Source organism: Chionomys nivalis, chromosome 13 (assembly GCF_950005125.1).
Source record: "Chionomys nivalis chromosome 13, mChiNiv1.1, whole genome shotgun sequence".
In the NCBI taxonomy this organism is placed as follows: domain Eukaryota; kingdom Metazoa; phylum Chordata; class Mammalia; order Rodentia; family Cricetidae; genus Chionomys; species Chionomys nivalis.
Window position 1 is genome coordinate 42,728,869 of NC_080098.1, and position 16,567 is coordinate 42,745,435.

General features: G+C 43.7%; 2 protein-coding genes across 2 annotated transcripts in view; both read right to left on the reverse strand.

Annotated features, from left to right (window-relative positions):
• Positions 1-16,567, reverse strand: part of LOC130885664 (uncharacterized) — a 122,400-nt gene that overhangs the window by 54,710 nt on the left and 51,123 nt on the right. The window contains exon 2 of the mRNA XM_057787363.1: positions 2,195-2,207. Coding sequence (XP_057643346.1) covers positions 2,195-2,207 — 13 coding nt within the window. The remainder of the gene's footprint in view (positions 1-2,194; positions 2,208-16,567) is intronic.
• H1-4 (H1.4 linker histone, cluster member) lies at positions 11,254-12,087 on the reverse strand. The gene has a single exon (XM_057787375.1). It carries the CDS (start codon positions 12,037-12,039, stop codon positions 11,380-11,382), a length of 660 nt encoding a protein of 219 aa, XP_057643358.1. The 5' UTR covers positions 12,040-12,087; the 3' UTR covers positions 11,254-11,379.

Here is a 16,567-nt window from a genome sequence, read left to right on the forward strand (position 1 = left end):
CTAACTTTTATTTTTAGCTAAAACTTTGTGGTACACCGGGCAATGGTGGTGCACGGCTTTAATTCCAGCACTCAGGAGGCAGAGGCAAGCGGATCTCTATGAGTTTGAGGCCAACCTGGTCTACAAGAGCTAGTTCTTCAGAAACAATTGGAAGACAGGTAGTAGACCAAAATCTTCAAATTCTTGGTCTCCTTTATTTTTAATTAAAAATATTAAATACCCAGGTGGTGGTGATGCATGCCTTTAATCCCAACACTTAAGAGGCAGAGAGAGGTGGACCTTTTTGAGTTCAAGGCCAGAATGGTTTACCAAGTTCCAGGACAGGTCAAGGCTATAGGTCTGACTAGGTCACCCTAAGGCAGTATTTCTCAGACACTGTCCAGCTGTGCACTTTTTTTTTTGGTCCAGACAGTATCTGTCATTTGGCCCAGAATTTACTAGGTAGACGAGGCTGTCTGCCTAAGGAGTCCAGGGATCTGCCTGCTTCAGACTTCTACATGGGCCACCACACCCAGCTTTTTTGCAGAATGTTGGGAATCTAAGTTTACAGTGCTTGCAAAGCATCCTCTTTTTATGTGTAAATGAGTACAATGGAGTGTTTAGACTTTTATGTTCTTGACCACAACGTTTACAAGGGTGCAGCTGCTGGGCCCCTCAGCACAGGTTGTCTAAAAGGGCCCTGCAGTGCTGAATTGTGGAGACAGTGGAAAGCAAAATCCTCACATCAGGTCCTCACTGAACAAGGTGAACCCAGGCCTGTGAGACTTGTGGTAGGGATGTGCAGAGAGATCCTCCCCCCCCCCTTGCATCCTCGCATAGCAGCTCCCCGAGGACAACCTTTGTCAGTTTTGGAACCTTAAAACTGGATTTGTTATTTGGTAACAGTGTTTCAGGGCAGTTCAAACAAAGTATGTGTTTTTCAAGAAAGGGTTTCTCTGTAGCTTTGGAGCCTGTCCTAGGACTAGTTCTGTAGAACTTTAAGACAATTCTGAAGCCATTTCTGACAACTCTTAGTACTTCCCCTCCTCCCCTGGGAACCAAGGACATAACAGCTATGCACGTACTAAGATGTTGGGAACTTTCCATCTCCCTGAATAAGGGGCATGATAAACCTTAGGTGTTGACTCAGTTACTGGTGTTTTGACTTAGTCCCTGGGAAGAGAGGCAAAGTGACCCTCAGATGTTTTCCATTTACCTCATCTGATCTGGCAACCACTCTCCAGCCAATTATTGGTAATAGCTGTTTTGAATAAGCCAATCATAATAGTTAAAGAACAACCCCCCAGACACTCCTTCCTTTTGTGGTTTTTCCCTTTAAAAATAGCCCGTACCAGACATTCAGGGTCTTCTAGCCTCCCGACTGCTGGAAGACCCTGTCATGACAGAATTAATAAAATCCTCATGCTTTTACATCAGCTGTGAGGAGAGATGGTCTCTTGGGGCGACTCCTCCTCCTCAGTGATTGGACACTAGGGTCCAACAGTTCTTTTTTTTTGTTTGTTTGTTTTTTTTTTGTTTTTTTTTCGAGACAGGGTTTCTCTGTGGCTTTGGAGCCTGTCCTGGAACTAGCTCTGTAGACCAGGCTGGTCTCGAACTCACAGAGATCCGCCTGCCTCTGCCTCCCGAGTGCTGGGATTAAAGGCGTGCGCCACCACCGCCCGGCCCAACAGTTCTTGTAGACCAGGCTGGCCTTGAACTCACAGAGATCCTCCTGCCTCTGCCTCCTGAGTGCTGGGATTAAAGGTGTGCACCACCACTGCCCGGTTCACTTCAAACAAAGTAATCAAGGTGTGTGGTCCTCAGACTAAAAGCATCACCTTGATAATTTAGGAGTAGAAACGCATCAGGTCCAAATGGTATGCACTAGCAATTTGTTTTAAAAAAATATTTTAGATGACTTAGGGGCACAAACATGGTTGAGAATGTGTCTGCTGCTTCAACTACTTTGGATAAGAATGCTACCTTTCAAATGACTCTCACACTGAAGCAGTTTTACCTTCAGAGTTTTTCCCCCACAGACAAGACGGCCCATTCACTCATGAAATTGTGAAGCTAGCTCGGTCGGTGGGTGAATGGACAGATGTGTACATAGATAGATGGTCTAGAAGTGGGGGGTGGGTGGAAGAAGTGCTCATGTAGGTGTGGAGCCCCAAAGTTGATTTCAGGTGTCTTCATCTTCATTGTATATATTGACACAGGTTCTCTCCCTGACCCTAGGGCTTACTGATGCCTGGTCTAGTTATTCCGCTTGTCCTGGGGGATCCCTTTGGTCTGTTGGAATTACAGGGGGTTATTGTACCTGCTGCTCTGGGGATCTGAACTCCACTTCTCAGGCTTGCTCCATTAACTTTGTCTCCATTGGGCTACCCCCTCTGCTTCTAGCATGTTCCTAGTTTCTACATAAAAGAATTAGAAAATGCACTAAGAAGTGACCTCCGGGATGCTTTCATTAGAGTTAGAAGGTCAGGCAAGCTGGAGATGTAAGCAGCTGCCGAGAGGAGAAAGTCATCTTTTCAGAGCTAGAAGATAAGAAAGCAGGCAGGCAGGCTCAGCATGCTGATATGGGACAGCCCCTGCCTCCTTACTGCTAAGGTTATAGGCCTGTGATACCATGCCTGACTCTTTATGTACATATCTCGTCAAGGGGACAGTTACACCTCACTTCTTGTCTTCAGGTATCCATCTGCTTTTGTCTGGTCTTCCTTGGATCATAAAACAGGAAAGCATTTGCTGTCTTACATCCTAACATACCATTGTCCATGACCAGACATTTGTAAAGGTGGGTCACTAAGTGTCAACAGTGCTGTTCTGTTGTTGGACCCTGGAGTCCAATTACCGAGGAGGAATCGCCCCAAGAAAACACTCTCATACCTCAGTTGATGTAAAAGCATGAGGATTTTAATTAATTCTGTTGCAACAGAGTCTTTCAGCATTCGAGAAGCCAGAAAGACCCCGGATAGCTGGTATAGGCTACTTTTAAAGCAAAAAGCCACAGAAACAAGGGGGGAGTCTGGGGATTGTTCTTCAACTATTGTGATTGGCTTATTTAAAGGGCTATTACCAATAATTAGCTGGAGAGCAGTTGCCAGATCAGATGAGGTAAGAGAAAACATTTGAGGGACTGAGTCAAAACATCAGGAACTGAGTCAACATCTTAAGGGTTATCTTGCCTCAATTTCAACAACTGAGTTTTATCTGGAGAACATTCACAAAGACTCAGGGAGATGGAAAGTTTCCAACATTTCAGTATGTGTGTGTGTGTGTGTGTGAGTGTGTGTAATTGTCAGATTCCTGGTTCCCAGCGGAGAGGCCTCAGAGTTGTCTTAAAGTTCTACACTGTCAGAGGTTGTGGCCATGCTGTGGTTCATGTGTCCCAAAAACATTGCTTGCTGTGGGAGATTTGCTGTCTGTACCAGGAAGGTACAGACATGCCCTTTGTGTAAGAGGAAGCTGATTCAGACACTCATCTTTCCAGTGGTGCCGGGAAGGCAGTCAGCTGCATGCAGCCAGCCTTTCTTTCTGTTCCCAGATCTTCCATTGGAAGACAGATATCAACCACCAGTGAAAGCCGAATTTCATTTCTCCACAGACATTATTATCCATAACATTCCACATCTCTCATCCAGACTTCTCTTTCAAAGACTCCTTAGTATAAACTAAATTCGCAGCAGTTAGGCCCATAATAGAAGAAAATTCCATTTTTACAAATCACTCAACCAATAATCAATCAATCAAACAAACAAAGAAACAAACAGAAAAGTTTTACCATCTTTCTCACTCTCTTTTCCTCCTTTTGAAGGATCATCATGTAGTGAGAGTTCTTGGGCAGCTCTGACTACTTATTTATTTATTTTCGAGACTGTTTCTCTGTAGCTTTGGAGCCTGTCCTGGAACTAGCTCTTGTAGACCAGGTTGGCCTTGAATTTACAGAGATCCGCCTGCCTCTGCCTCCGAAGTGCTGGGATTAAAGGTGAGTGCCACCACTTCCCGGCAGCTCTGACACTTTACACTTCACAATGCCCAGGACAGATTTGTGTTTCCAGTTATTTTATGCGCTTCTCTGCATTTACCTCTCTCCTCATTAAAGAAAACAAAAGGGGCCCTGTCTCAAAAAAAAAAAAAAAAAAGAAAGCAAAAGGGTATATTTATTAGGTATTATCTTCACCATCAACATTATTTTTTCTTATAGGAAAAGAGGGTTGTTTTGATGTGTGCTTGTGAAATGGCTCATCAGGGCTTCCTGCTTTAGTATGCTTCCAGCACTTGCAGATAATAGCTCCAATCACACTTAACTACAATACACACTTGAATGATGTGAATTGTTTACAGATCCCTCAATTGGCCTTAGTTGGTCTGATTGGAGTGGCTTGTCTTAGGAAATATTCCTGACATTGGGTTGGACTCAGATAGCTTACACCCCCTCCCTTCTCTCTTCCTTCCTTCCTTTCTTTTTTTCTTTTCTTCCAGTTTTCCTGTAGCCCAGGTGGCCTTGAACTTAGTACACACTGAAACTACCTTTGAACTCATGATCTTCCTGTTTCTACGTTGAAGGAACAGGCTAGGGACACAGATATGCACCATCACAGCACCTTCCCCACCCCATTGTTTTAAAGACAAGGTGTTGCTTTTTAGCCCAGGCCGGTCAGGAATGCACTGTGCCAGCTAGTTGACCTTAAAGTTGTAGCCATCTTTCTGCCTCTGCCTCTCAAATATTACAGAGGTCACTCGCCTTGTCTACTCTCTTTAATTTGTGATCTGAGAGAATTTCTCCATCTTCATTTTAATTCAATGGGATGAAAGATATAAAGATTGCTAATTTTCTCTGCCTACTAGATAAATAACCATCACTAATTTCAGAGATTTATATGAGTTATCTCAATCCTTAAAATAACTCTAGCCTATCAGTTTGGGCTGCCCATACATTGAAACCCGTTTAATAGCTCATCTTGGTCTAGACTAGTGGCCACAGGCATGCGTGTACTTTAAATGAATTAACCAAGTCATCCTACAAATACTGAGTCTATATTTATAGAAGATTCTTAACTATTAAAAGGACAGGATGAGCTAGGCAGTGGTGACACATGCCTTTAATCCCAATACTTGGGAAGCAGAAGCAGGTGGATCTCTATGAGTTTGAAGCCTACAAAGGGAGTTTCAGGACAGTCAAGGCTACTTAGAGGAAACCTGTCTCAAAAACAAAAAACAAAAGAAAAGGCAGGATGAAAAAAAATGAAGACACCTTCCCTGTGGCTTGTTTTGTCTTGTGCAGTCTTGGTGATAGGAAATGGGTACAGTCAAAATGCATTGGTACCAACTGTAATGAATGTGAGCGGAGGAAGATAAAATGGGGGCATGAGAGGACATGTTACATCTGGTCAGAAAGTTTCCCAGGTGCCGAGACATTTTAACCAGTCAACTTAACTCAAAACTCAAGGGTTCGAGATTCCATAATGGTGGAGTAAAGGCATGGTGGCAGGAATAGCTGAGAGTTTACATATTGGTCCACAAGCAAGAGTCAGGTAGAGCTAGCTAGGCATGGCGGGAATGTTTTGAAACTTCAAATTCTACCTTCCATGACATACTTCCTCCAACAGGGCCACACTTCCTAATCCTTCCCAAACAGTTCCACCAACTAGGACCAAATCTGAGACTATGGAGGGCATTCTCATTCCAGCCATCATATCTTTAAAGCATATGTTTCCTCCCAGTGACCCTGAGCTGCTCTGGACAGTCTACTAGCTTCACTTGTGGTGGTAACATTGGCAAAGCCACATCTGTGTCTGGAAAGAAAGAAACTGAAGTTGAGCTGTGTAAGCCAAAACTCCTGTGCATGGGATTGAAGCCTATAGAAACAAGTCTCATTGTCAAGGTTCTGAGGTTTTTCCTGGATTGTCAATATGTGTCTTTGTAGTGGGAACCTAATAGAGTCATTGTATCTAGGGTAGACAGTAGAAAGTATGGGTTGTTTCTCATTGTAGCTAGGGTAACAACTACGAATGTATCAGTGTTTGTGGAAGATACCTAGACCTTGAATAAATCATAACAGAAAACAGTGATTGTTTTCTATGATGTATCGACTTATTTTTCTGAAGGAGCTTTCCATCTGTGGCTTGATTTTGGTCACAATAGACTATCCAGGCACACTTGGAGGTCTTGAATTCTTGGGTACTGCAAATGGTACACAAGAAGAACTAAAGGTTGCGGGGATGTCATGATTTCCTTCAGAGAACAGATAGAACAGAGGGGCTTCAGTATGAGGAACTTGTTGTCCCCCAAACACAGCCTTTGTGTACAATTAATAGATATGCTTCTAAATGCAAGCTTGAGATTCAGCTCCCAGAAATTGTTCCTCCCTGCTGCTAGAGAGCCTAAAATTACATTCTGGGGGGACTTTCCTTCTTTAAACACCTGACATATCTTTATATTTATTTTGTATTTCACATTTGGTAGCTTATTTTTTTCTATTTTCTTTTTTTGAGACAGGGTTTCCCTGCAGTTTTGGAGCCTGTCCTGGAGCTCTTTAGACCAGGTTGACCTCGAACTCACAGACATTCACCTGCCTCTGCCTCCCAAGTGCTGGGATTGAAGGCATGCACCACCATCCCAGAATCTTTGTGCTTAACTTTAAGACCCATTGATTTGTTAATCCAGATTATTTTCCTATCCATTTCATACTCTACAGTACTGAGATTTAATTGTCTTACAAGTATGTATTTTCTTGCTTTAATTCCCTTTTATTTCTTAAGCACATATTGGCCAAGCCTATTTGTTAGACAGTTCCAACAATCGATCGTCACAGATTTGCTATAGTTTGCAATTTCTCAAATTAATTAATTCAATTTCTTTTAAAAGACAGAATAGGCTAACTTTGAACTCTGTGTTGAAAGGCATTCATTACTGTCCTCCATTTATGCAATGCCAGGAGTCATATGCAAGAACTTCATGCATGGTAGGCAAGTAAGCGAGAAACTGAGCTACAACCCCATTGACCAAAGTGCTGCTTATTCTATTCACTCTTCCTCTTTCTGTGATCTCATTCACTAGGGACTAACAATGCTTCCCCTTCCATCTAGTCTTTCCTCCTTTTCCCTCTCTTTTCTTTTCTTTTTTTAAGATAGGGTTCTACTATATAGATTGGACTTCTTTTTTTTTTCTTCCAGAGATTTATTTATTTTTCTTTTATGTGTAAAAGTACTTATAGTTTGGGTTCTGTTCCCACAGAGTTCCTGTCCCCCTTAAACACAGCAAATCGTAGGGCATTTTGCAGTCTTTCTAACCAGCAGAAGCTTCTACTTTGATTTTTTTGTTTGTTTGTTTTTGAGACAGGGTTTCTCTTTGGAGCCAGTCCTGGAACTCACTCTGTAGACCAGGCTGGCCTCAAACTCACAGAGATCTACCTGCCTCTGCTTCCTGAGTGCTGGGATTAAAAGTGTGCGACACAACCGCCCAGCTCTACTTCATTCTCTTCATTTATTTCAGTCTCAAAATATCACCAAAGAGCAGCGCAGAAACCATTGATAAACAAACAGGCTCTTTTTTCACTTCTTTCTTTCTTTCTTTCTTTCTTTCTTTCTTTCTTTCTTTCTTTCTTTCTTTCTTTCTTTCTTTCTTTCTTTCTTTCTGCATGATTTCCTTATGTCTGCTGGCTGTCCTGGAACTCGTTATATAGGCCAAGTTGGCCTCAGACTCAAAAAGATCCATCTGCCTCTGTCTCTGAGCACTGGGATTAAAGGCACGGATCACCATGCCTAGTTAAAGTATTCACATTTGAAAAATAATGCTGTAATTTGTTTCATGTTCTTACCGTCTTTCTGTTTTAATTCATATAGCTATGAACTAAAATTCATGGCCCACACATATCAGAAAATAAAAAATCTGACTTTGTATGCTGAGATCACTGTATCAACCCTCCTCCAATGGCTACAGCTAGAAGTGTTACTTAATAAACATCTTTTAAAGAAGAAAGGCAGTAGGTTGCCCATCGAAAGGGCACAGCTCACCAAGCTGTCTTCACCATAGTAATGAGCAATTGGTCTAAGAAAGGCGATGGCCCCAGGAAGTTCACAAATTCAACACATAAAGAATAGGTAGTCTGTGAATGAGTTACATCCCGAAAGCCTAAGAAACTGTGTCAGGAAAAGCTCTGTGAGTTCAAAAAAATACATATATCAAATAAACGTTTCAAAAAAAGAGCCGAGCGGTGGTGGCACACACCTTTTTAATCCCAGCATTTGGGAGGCAGAGGCAGGCCGATCTCTGTCAGTTCGAGGCCAACGTGCTCTACAAGAGCTAGTTCCAGAACAGGCTCCAAAGATACAGAGAAACCCTGTTTTGAAAAACGAAAAACCAAAAAAAAAAAAAAAAACCCCAAAAAACCAAACAAAAAACCAAAAAAACCCCCAAAACTTATAGTTTGACTCAACAAGACATGATGACCATTTTGAAATATTATTTATTTATTTATTTCTGGTACTGTAAAATTCATCAACCCTAGAAAATTCTCAGCCACAATTTCTACAACATTCATTGATGTACAGTTCTAAGACTGCAAAGTAATAATTTAGTACCAGATCTACCTCGTGCTCCAAGATATAGAACACCTTAACAAAACCTGAATTAAATCCTCAGTTTAACTACTTGCATCTGTTGGTCTAACTGCTGGAAATTAATAAACAATCCGGGTTGGTCCAGAACCAAATTCACAGCTTGGGCTTTTCTGTGTAGTCATCTGGGGGTAGGCCACCTGTGCTGACAGTATGGATTTCCGGGTCAGCCTCTGCGGAGGAAAGAGCTTTTGTCTGGTGTCTCAGCATCACCTGCTCAAGATTATGGGTTAAGACTCCAGCCGGGCGGTGGTGGCGCACGCCTTTTAATCCCAGCACCTGGGAGGCAGAGGCAGGCGGATCTCTGTGAGTTCGAGACCAGCCTGGTCTACAAGAGCTAGTTCCAGGACAGGCTCCAAAACCACAGAGAAACCCTGTCTCGAAAAACCAAAAAAAAAAAAAAAAAAAAAAAAAAAAAAGACTCCACTTAATGGCGCAGCTCCACGTAGCACCTTAAGTACCCAAGTTTGGTTGGGCAAAAGTGTTTGGGGTTGGTTTCACATGGGCCAAGTCCTTTGAGCTGACCAGCATCCTATTTTGCGAAAGAAAAACATCATCAGGATGTTTTTTATCAGGATGGATTTATCCATCCAGGTGTCAAGCATATATTAAACAAAAAATCTAACCTCACAATATGAACCTGCTCATGAGGGTGTGAGCAGTTTCTAAATTCACTACTTCCTCCATCACACCCGAATTATTTCAAATTCAGCCTGATCCGTATTGTGATTTTGACGTGTATTTGCTTTTTCCTAGCCACACCCCTTCCCAGTCTCTCTATTTTCTTGATATGTTTTTGAGCCTATCAGCTCTTCCCCGACTGCGAGGTGCCGGTTTGTCTTGTGAACAGCGACACCTGGGAGACCTGGGTTTTCCTCAGTCTGGCTTCAGCTTGCTTCTTGCTTCGCGGGTATCACAGGAGCGCCACCATGCGGGGCACCCAGGAACATACTTGCTGAAATCTGCTCAAAGACCATGAACTAAGTAACTGTCAATGACACAGTAACAAAGAGCCCGAACATCCCAGATTGCTTTCCTTTCACACCGAAACTGGCTCGCCTGCAAAGCAATCATGCCCAAGTATCCACATTTCTGTGGGAACTCTTGTCTTAGATCCCCTTTTAGCAGCACATACCATATAGCAGGAAAAAGCTTGGGGAGAAAAAGAAAGGAAAAGATCCAAGCTAAGGGAAATTGTTTGAGCATGCTCAGTTGTGCTCAGGGAGAGCAAACTTGGGAGTCTAAGACCAATTCAGTCTCTAGAAGAGGAACTTGGACATCTATGCACCCGGACAGAGAGCTGCACCCTTAGAACGACACCATTAGTTAATTTTAGTACCTGTAATTAAGCGACAGCGAATTAACTATATGGACTTTGTATGTGCCAGTGAATCTGCGGGTTCTGGAAGCGATTGCCATTTCCAGGGCATTACAAATCTTACACAAACACAAGTAGCCTGCGAAGTCAGGCATGCTAGTGCCTGCGAGTCATTTCCACTTGGGGAAAAAGTGGGAATTCCGGGCTAACTTGGCTAGCCACATGCCCAACAGACTGGGGGAAAACAAACAAAACCCATAGTTTTACGTTTGAAAGTACTTTAAACTATAACCCATTTGTTGAAAGGATGCACAGCTCTGGAAAAAAGAAGTCTTTGAAATCAAGAGTGAAAAATGCCTACTCGACTGATTTACTTGGTGACGGCCTTGGTAGTTGTCCAGCTCCCTGGGCCACGCAGGCTCACAGCCGTCTGGATCTGAGATGTGATGGTCGGTCGCTTTTTGTAAACGCGGCGCGACTCCTCTGGGGCTATGAGCTCGAAGATGCTATTGACATACGAGTTCATGATGTCAAGGGCCTGGGAAGAGATGCCCGTGTCTGGATGCACCTGCTTCAGCACCTTGTACACGTAAGTAGCTCTCCTTGCGGCTGAGCTGGCGGTACTCCTTGCTGTCCTGCGTACTGATGACCGCGGAAATCCTTCTTTGGAGCGAGCGCACTTAGTCGGCTCAGGCATCACTGTACGAAATTTTAACTCCAACAGGAACACTAAACAAACATTTGGATAAATAAGCACCCCACCACCAGCTACACCATAACCACTTACATTACGCAGTATTCAAATGAGGTTAATAAGATTTCCTTCAGGATTGGATTAGTTTTAGTGTTTCGTCACGAATGGGAACGGAAACTACACTTGAAGGTCTAGGGTTTCATTGGCTGCCTTGTCACTTCGCGTTCGCCAATCAGGAAGTACGAACTGAACTGCACAAATCTGCTACAGCAAGCCTATTCAAGTACGATCGCTGTTAAAACCTGAAGTGTGTAACTTTTTAAGGGGATACTATTTCGGTGTGGATAACTCACCAGTGAGAACTGCAACAAAATTAAGGCGTTGCTTGCCAGGCCCTTTATCTGAGTAGCTTTTGAATACTAACAATCCCACCTAGACTCTTGTCCTTAAAAGTTCTCTGCTTATTATCGTAGCACTTTAAGATTAAACCCTTTCATTCCTATACCTGTCTGGCTTTTACATACATAGCCATAAAACGAAATGAATACAGATCTGGGAAAGTTACCATTTGTCCTCAAAGGTGGTTTGCCACACAAATCCCAAGCCCACTTATCCGCCCACACCCGGATCCCCCCCAGTCCTGTTCCGCTCCCGCAAGCCACGCCCCCCAGAAAGTGCAACAGCTCCTTCCCTGATATTTGTGGGTGGCTCTGAAAAGAGCCTTTGGGTTGTTGGGCTTCTAAGCAGTTGGCCAAAGAAAATTTTTACTTTTTCTTGGCTGCGGTTTTCTTTGGCTTAGCTGCCTTCGGCTTGGCGGTTTTTGGTTTGGCCGCCTTGGGCTTCACCGCTTTCGCCTTGGCAGGGCTCTTGGGCGCCTTCTTGGGCTTAGCTGCCTTCGCCTTTTTCGGGCTCTTAGCTTTTTTGGCTCCTGCAGCTGCAGCCGGCTTCTTGGCTTTCTTTGGGGTCTTCTTGGTGGCTTTCTTCGGAGTCGCTGCTCCCGCAGCCTTCTTGGGCTTCTTGGCTGCGCCCGCGGGCTTCTTAGCCTTGGCAGCCCCGGTCTTCTTGGCTTTGGGCTTGGACTCGCCGGAAGCCGCCTTCTTATTGAGCTTGAAGGAGCCGGAGGCGCCGGTGCCCTTGGTCTGCACCAGGGTGCCCTTGCTCACCAGGCTCTTGAGCCCCAGTTTGATGCGGCTGTTGTTCTTCTCCACATCGTAGCCGGCGGCCGCCAGCGCCTTCTTGAGCGCGGCCAGGGACACGCCGCTGCGCTCCTTGGAGGCGGCCACGGCCTTGGTGATGAGCTCGGACACCGGGGGTCCGGACGCCTTGCGCTTCGCGCCACCTGCAGCCTTGCGGGCCTTCTTCTTTACGGGGGTCTTCTCGGCGGGGGCCGGTGCGGCGGGCGCGGCAGGCGCGGTCTCGGACATGGCGAAGCGTGTATGAGAAGAGAGGACTCGAGCCGGAAGCAGAGGCACTGGCCGGGACTCGGGCCGCGGCGCTGCGCCCGCCCGTTTATATAGGGCGGAGCTGCGTCGTGATTGGTGCGCTGTCCAGCCCGCCTCGCTGGCAGCCTCGGAGTGTCCTCTCGGATGCCGAGTTGTGTTTGTTACACCTCAAAAAAAGCCAAAAATGTCAAAATTCCCTACTTCGAATTCCTTGATTTTTCTCAAATAATGATCCCTGAAGCCTCGGGCTTCATGCACATCTCAAATGGTAAGCAAAGCATCAAACCTTCTGTTAAAAACTTGCAATATTTCCCGCGGTGCTCAGCAAATTTCAACTCAGAGAAACAAAACTTTCTATTTTCTTCGTAAATTATAAACTGATCTTCGACTGTACAGTTTTCTGACCCGTCAGAGTCGATTCTCCAAGTGGTTAGCTTCTTATGTGGCTAAAAACCTTGCCACTGGCATTAAGATTTTTATTACAAATCTGCACTTAAGTGGGGGAAGTAACACAGGCTCCTCCGAGAGTCCTGCCTATTGAGCCGAGGGCATTTGAGTTCATCAAACTGGTTTAGTTCAATCTTTCGCAGATTATTTACCATTTTGAGTTAAATTCTGCTCTCCTAAGCCATGAGCCTATGTATCTATGGTTTTATTTCTGCCCGTTCCACCTAAGTTTTTAACTAATTTCTTAGGATAATTCTTTTCTTTCTGCTCCCAAGGGTTGGGGGCGGGGCTGTTGCTTTTCCATCTCTCTGGACAACTACTCCTTTGGGTTGAGGTACCTTAAATTCAGAGTATAAGGGTCCCGGAGACTCCAAAACATACTTATGGTGTAGACATGAAAATGACTAATTTCTAAGTAGTAAATAAATGATGTTCTCGAAGTCTTTGGGAGAAGAGGTGCGCTTTACTTTGAGGAATTTCTTTTGGGTCTTGCAGAGTTCTGAAATACGTTTTAATATTATGCTATATTAAAGCTAGATAAAAGTGAAATTGAACCATTGATCAAGAGAAAAATAAGTGAAAAGTGTAGCCCAGAACATCACTACTGCCATCTTAGAGAAACCCAGACCTGTTACTGAACAGCTGCTCTCCATATATGGCTAGTCCTCATGAAGACATTGCCTAATGTTTCCCAGATCTCCCTGAATGTAAGTGACATGCAGGGAGATTGAGGAGTTAAGAGTTTAATCTTGGAATCAGTTTTGAGAAGGTATTAAGCAGAATCTTTGTCTTCTGAAGACATGCTTTGTAAGACATTCAAAGAGTGGGTTCAGCTCTTCAACCAAGGAAATGTCTAAGAGGATAATGCAAGCCCAATGGCAATGATTATTTCTTGGAAGTTTGGATGAAATTGTCTTCAGAAATAATAAGGCTCCCATTACAAAGATAAGATGCAATGTTAGCTAATTGTATAAAGTGATAGCTGTTGTTTTCTGATATGATTGGTTCTGGCATCAATTCCACTGATCCAAACTCCACAAGCAATGCTAATGAAGGGAACATGGAAGTTCAACACGCTCTTAATGAGGTGTTCTTAAAATCCTGTAGTATTTTAAGTTTGATATGAAAGTGATTTATATTATCAGTATTTCCATGATATGATATATGTCTCCAATTTCATGTATTAATAAATGCCAACTGTGGTATTCACTAAAGCTCTGAGCTAGAGTAGAGAAACTGTGTGGGTGTTTGATGTTGAAACAAAAACACTCCTGTAAATGGTAGGATTTTACACAACATTGATATTTGTTCTTCAGTATCTTTCTTGGTTCCTTAATTTCTCATTGTCTTCAAGATGGGGGGAGCACTTAAATTCCCTGAGTTTTGAGACAAATATAGTCCTTTATTTCTCCCCTTTCAGATACAACACATTTTCTGAGACTAAAACTATTCGCTTGACAGAGAAGCCAATGAACATTGCCCATCGTTAAGATTTTGATACTTTTCTATAGTGAGATAGAAACAATATCAAAGGCTTCACTCTTTTACGTTAATCTGTGGGTCTCGCTAACAATAGCAGAATTGCACATGAATGGGTGCAATTCTTGTGTTTCAACTACAAATCTTCAAACTCAAATCTCCAAATTTTCTCCAGGTGATTCTGACTAGTGACTCTTCTTATGTCTCAAAGTATGCATGTTTTGGGGTTTGCATAGCATGCTCCTACCCAGCCACGTCTGAGAGCCGCTGCTAGCTGGAACGAACCAAGGCAAACAAACATGTTTCTTGGCATGTGGGTATTTCTGTGATTTCTGTGGAAAGCTGGGCTTGCCTGTTGTTCTGGTTTGCTTTCTGTTGTAATAAACTCTTTGACCAGAAGCAGCGTGGGGAACAAAGACTTTATTTCAGATTACAGGTTACAGTCTATCATCCTGGGAAGCCAAGAAGAAAATGAAGACATAAACCTGAGCATAATCCAGCTGAGGCAAGCTACCTCCTGGCTCACGCTCTCTTACTTTCTTAATATAGCTCAGTCCCATTTGCCTAGGAATAGCACTGCCTACAGTGGACTAGGCCCTTCTACATCAATTAGAAATCTAGAAAATCCCCACCGACATGCCCCTGGGCCGATCTGATGGGAGCAATTTCCTGTTCCCAGGTGTGTCAAGTTGCCAATCAAGATTACCTATGTCACCTGCAAAAAACTGGGCCAAGACAAAGCTGTCAGATGGGAGCTCCTGGTAGGACGATGGGGCAGCTGCGGGCAGCTGAAGGCTGGTGTACAATTAGGTCAAGGTGAAAAGTTAGAGTTCAGTTAATCTTGGTGGGAGCAGTCTCTGTAGGGGACCCATCTTCAGGCTGAAACTTCTGGGGCGCAGGCCACGGGGAAGAAAGCAGTGGTGGATGTTTCCTGCATAAACTGTCACTATTGGCACCAGAGGAAAGCTTTGCCACCCTTCTGAGCTCAGTGGAGGAAGGCTCTGCCACCTCCGCGAGGCTAATGCACTGGTGTTTTTACATAACCATGCCTGTGTCAAACAATACACGTTTACTCAGGACTTCACTTTCCCTCAACACTCCTGTCTCAGCCTCCTCTGCACTAGAGTGACAGGCATAACCCACTATTCCTGTCTGACTTTAATAGTCACTACTAGAAATTTGGGAGTGTTAGAAATGGAGGATACTCTGGTCATTTTCATTTTGGATAGGTTAGCGAATGTGGTAAGGGGAACAATGTGATTTGAAGAAAAGCTGAAAGAAATTGGAGGCATGGTTTAGATTCCTTTCGCTACACAATTCTGAATTCATTGCTATTTTAATATGATGCTATGTATTATCTATCATGGCTAATGTATTAAAGACAGAATTTGTGGATGAGATGTTTTAAAAAGAAACAGAGTACTTATTAATTATCTTAGGCATCACTTTTCATTTCAGCAAAGATAAATAATAAGACTGTGGCTTGTATACCCGGAGCTATGCTCTGCAGCAACATTTGAAACAATAAAAACCAGAAACAATCTGTGTGCCCATACGAATGAGGATGATTTAATGATCTTGATATGTCCACTTGATCAACTAATAAACAGCTGTCTGAGGAAGAGCTCTATGAACTAATTTGAACTGAATTACTGGACCGACCTTCAAGTAATAAGATAAACCCAAAAGAATATTCATGCTATGAAACTCTGTAATAAAGAAAACAAAGTAAGAAAGATGCTTTTTGTTCATCTGTATAGAATAAAGTCAGGGCCGGGCGGTGGTGGCGCACGCCTTTAATCCCAGCACTAGGGAGGCAGAGGCAGGCGGATCTCTGTGAGTTCGAGACCAGCCTGGTCTACAAAGGGAGTTCCAGGACAGGCTCCAAAGCTACAGAGAAACTCTGTCTTGAAAAACCAAAAAAAAAAAAAAAAAAAAAAAAAGTCAGGGAAGTATTTATTAAGTATTAATTAAGTATTTTTTTAAAGATTTATTTATTTATATGCCCACACGCCAGAGGAGGGCGCCAGATCTCAGCACAGATGGTTGTGAGCCACCATGTGGTAGCTGGGAATTGAACTCAGGACCTCTGGAAGAGCAGCCAGTGCTCTTAACCTCTGAGCCTCCTCTCCAGCCCCCTAATTAAGTATTTATTAAGTATTAAAAGCTGAAGTGATTGTTTACTCATAGGAGGTAGAAGAGAAACAGTTAGAAAGGGTAGCAGGAAGAGAGGATATATTCTTTCATACAACGCGAAATTGAAACTGAGCAACACAAGCTCTTAATGAGGTAATTAAGACCAACAGGAATCCAACAGACTAGGAAACACTGACGCAGGAGTGAAGTTGCAGTAAATGAAGAGCAGGAGAGGCCTGCCCAACACCTCTTGGCCCTGGGTGGTGGAAGACGACCACCTGGCGCCATTCCGATGAGCAACTCTATGGCGGGGACATGGTTGAGAAAGAGAAATAGAGCAGCTCGTGTGCTGTGGGGAGAGGGGAAACTGAGGAAGTCAAGGCGGTGAGCAACAGGCTGAAGTGGGTGGCCTACTTGCCACCGGGGGCCATGGTGATTTCCGGGTCCA

Bases quoted from the DNA above. Each gene is read 5' to 3' on its own strand.
- H1-4 (XM_057787375.1), bottom strand. From the start codon at position 12,039: ATGTCCGAGACCGCGCCTGCCGCGCCCGCCGCACCGGCCCCCGCCGAG.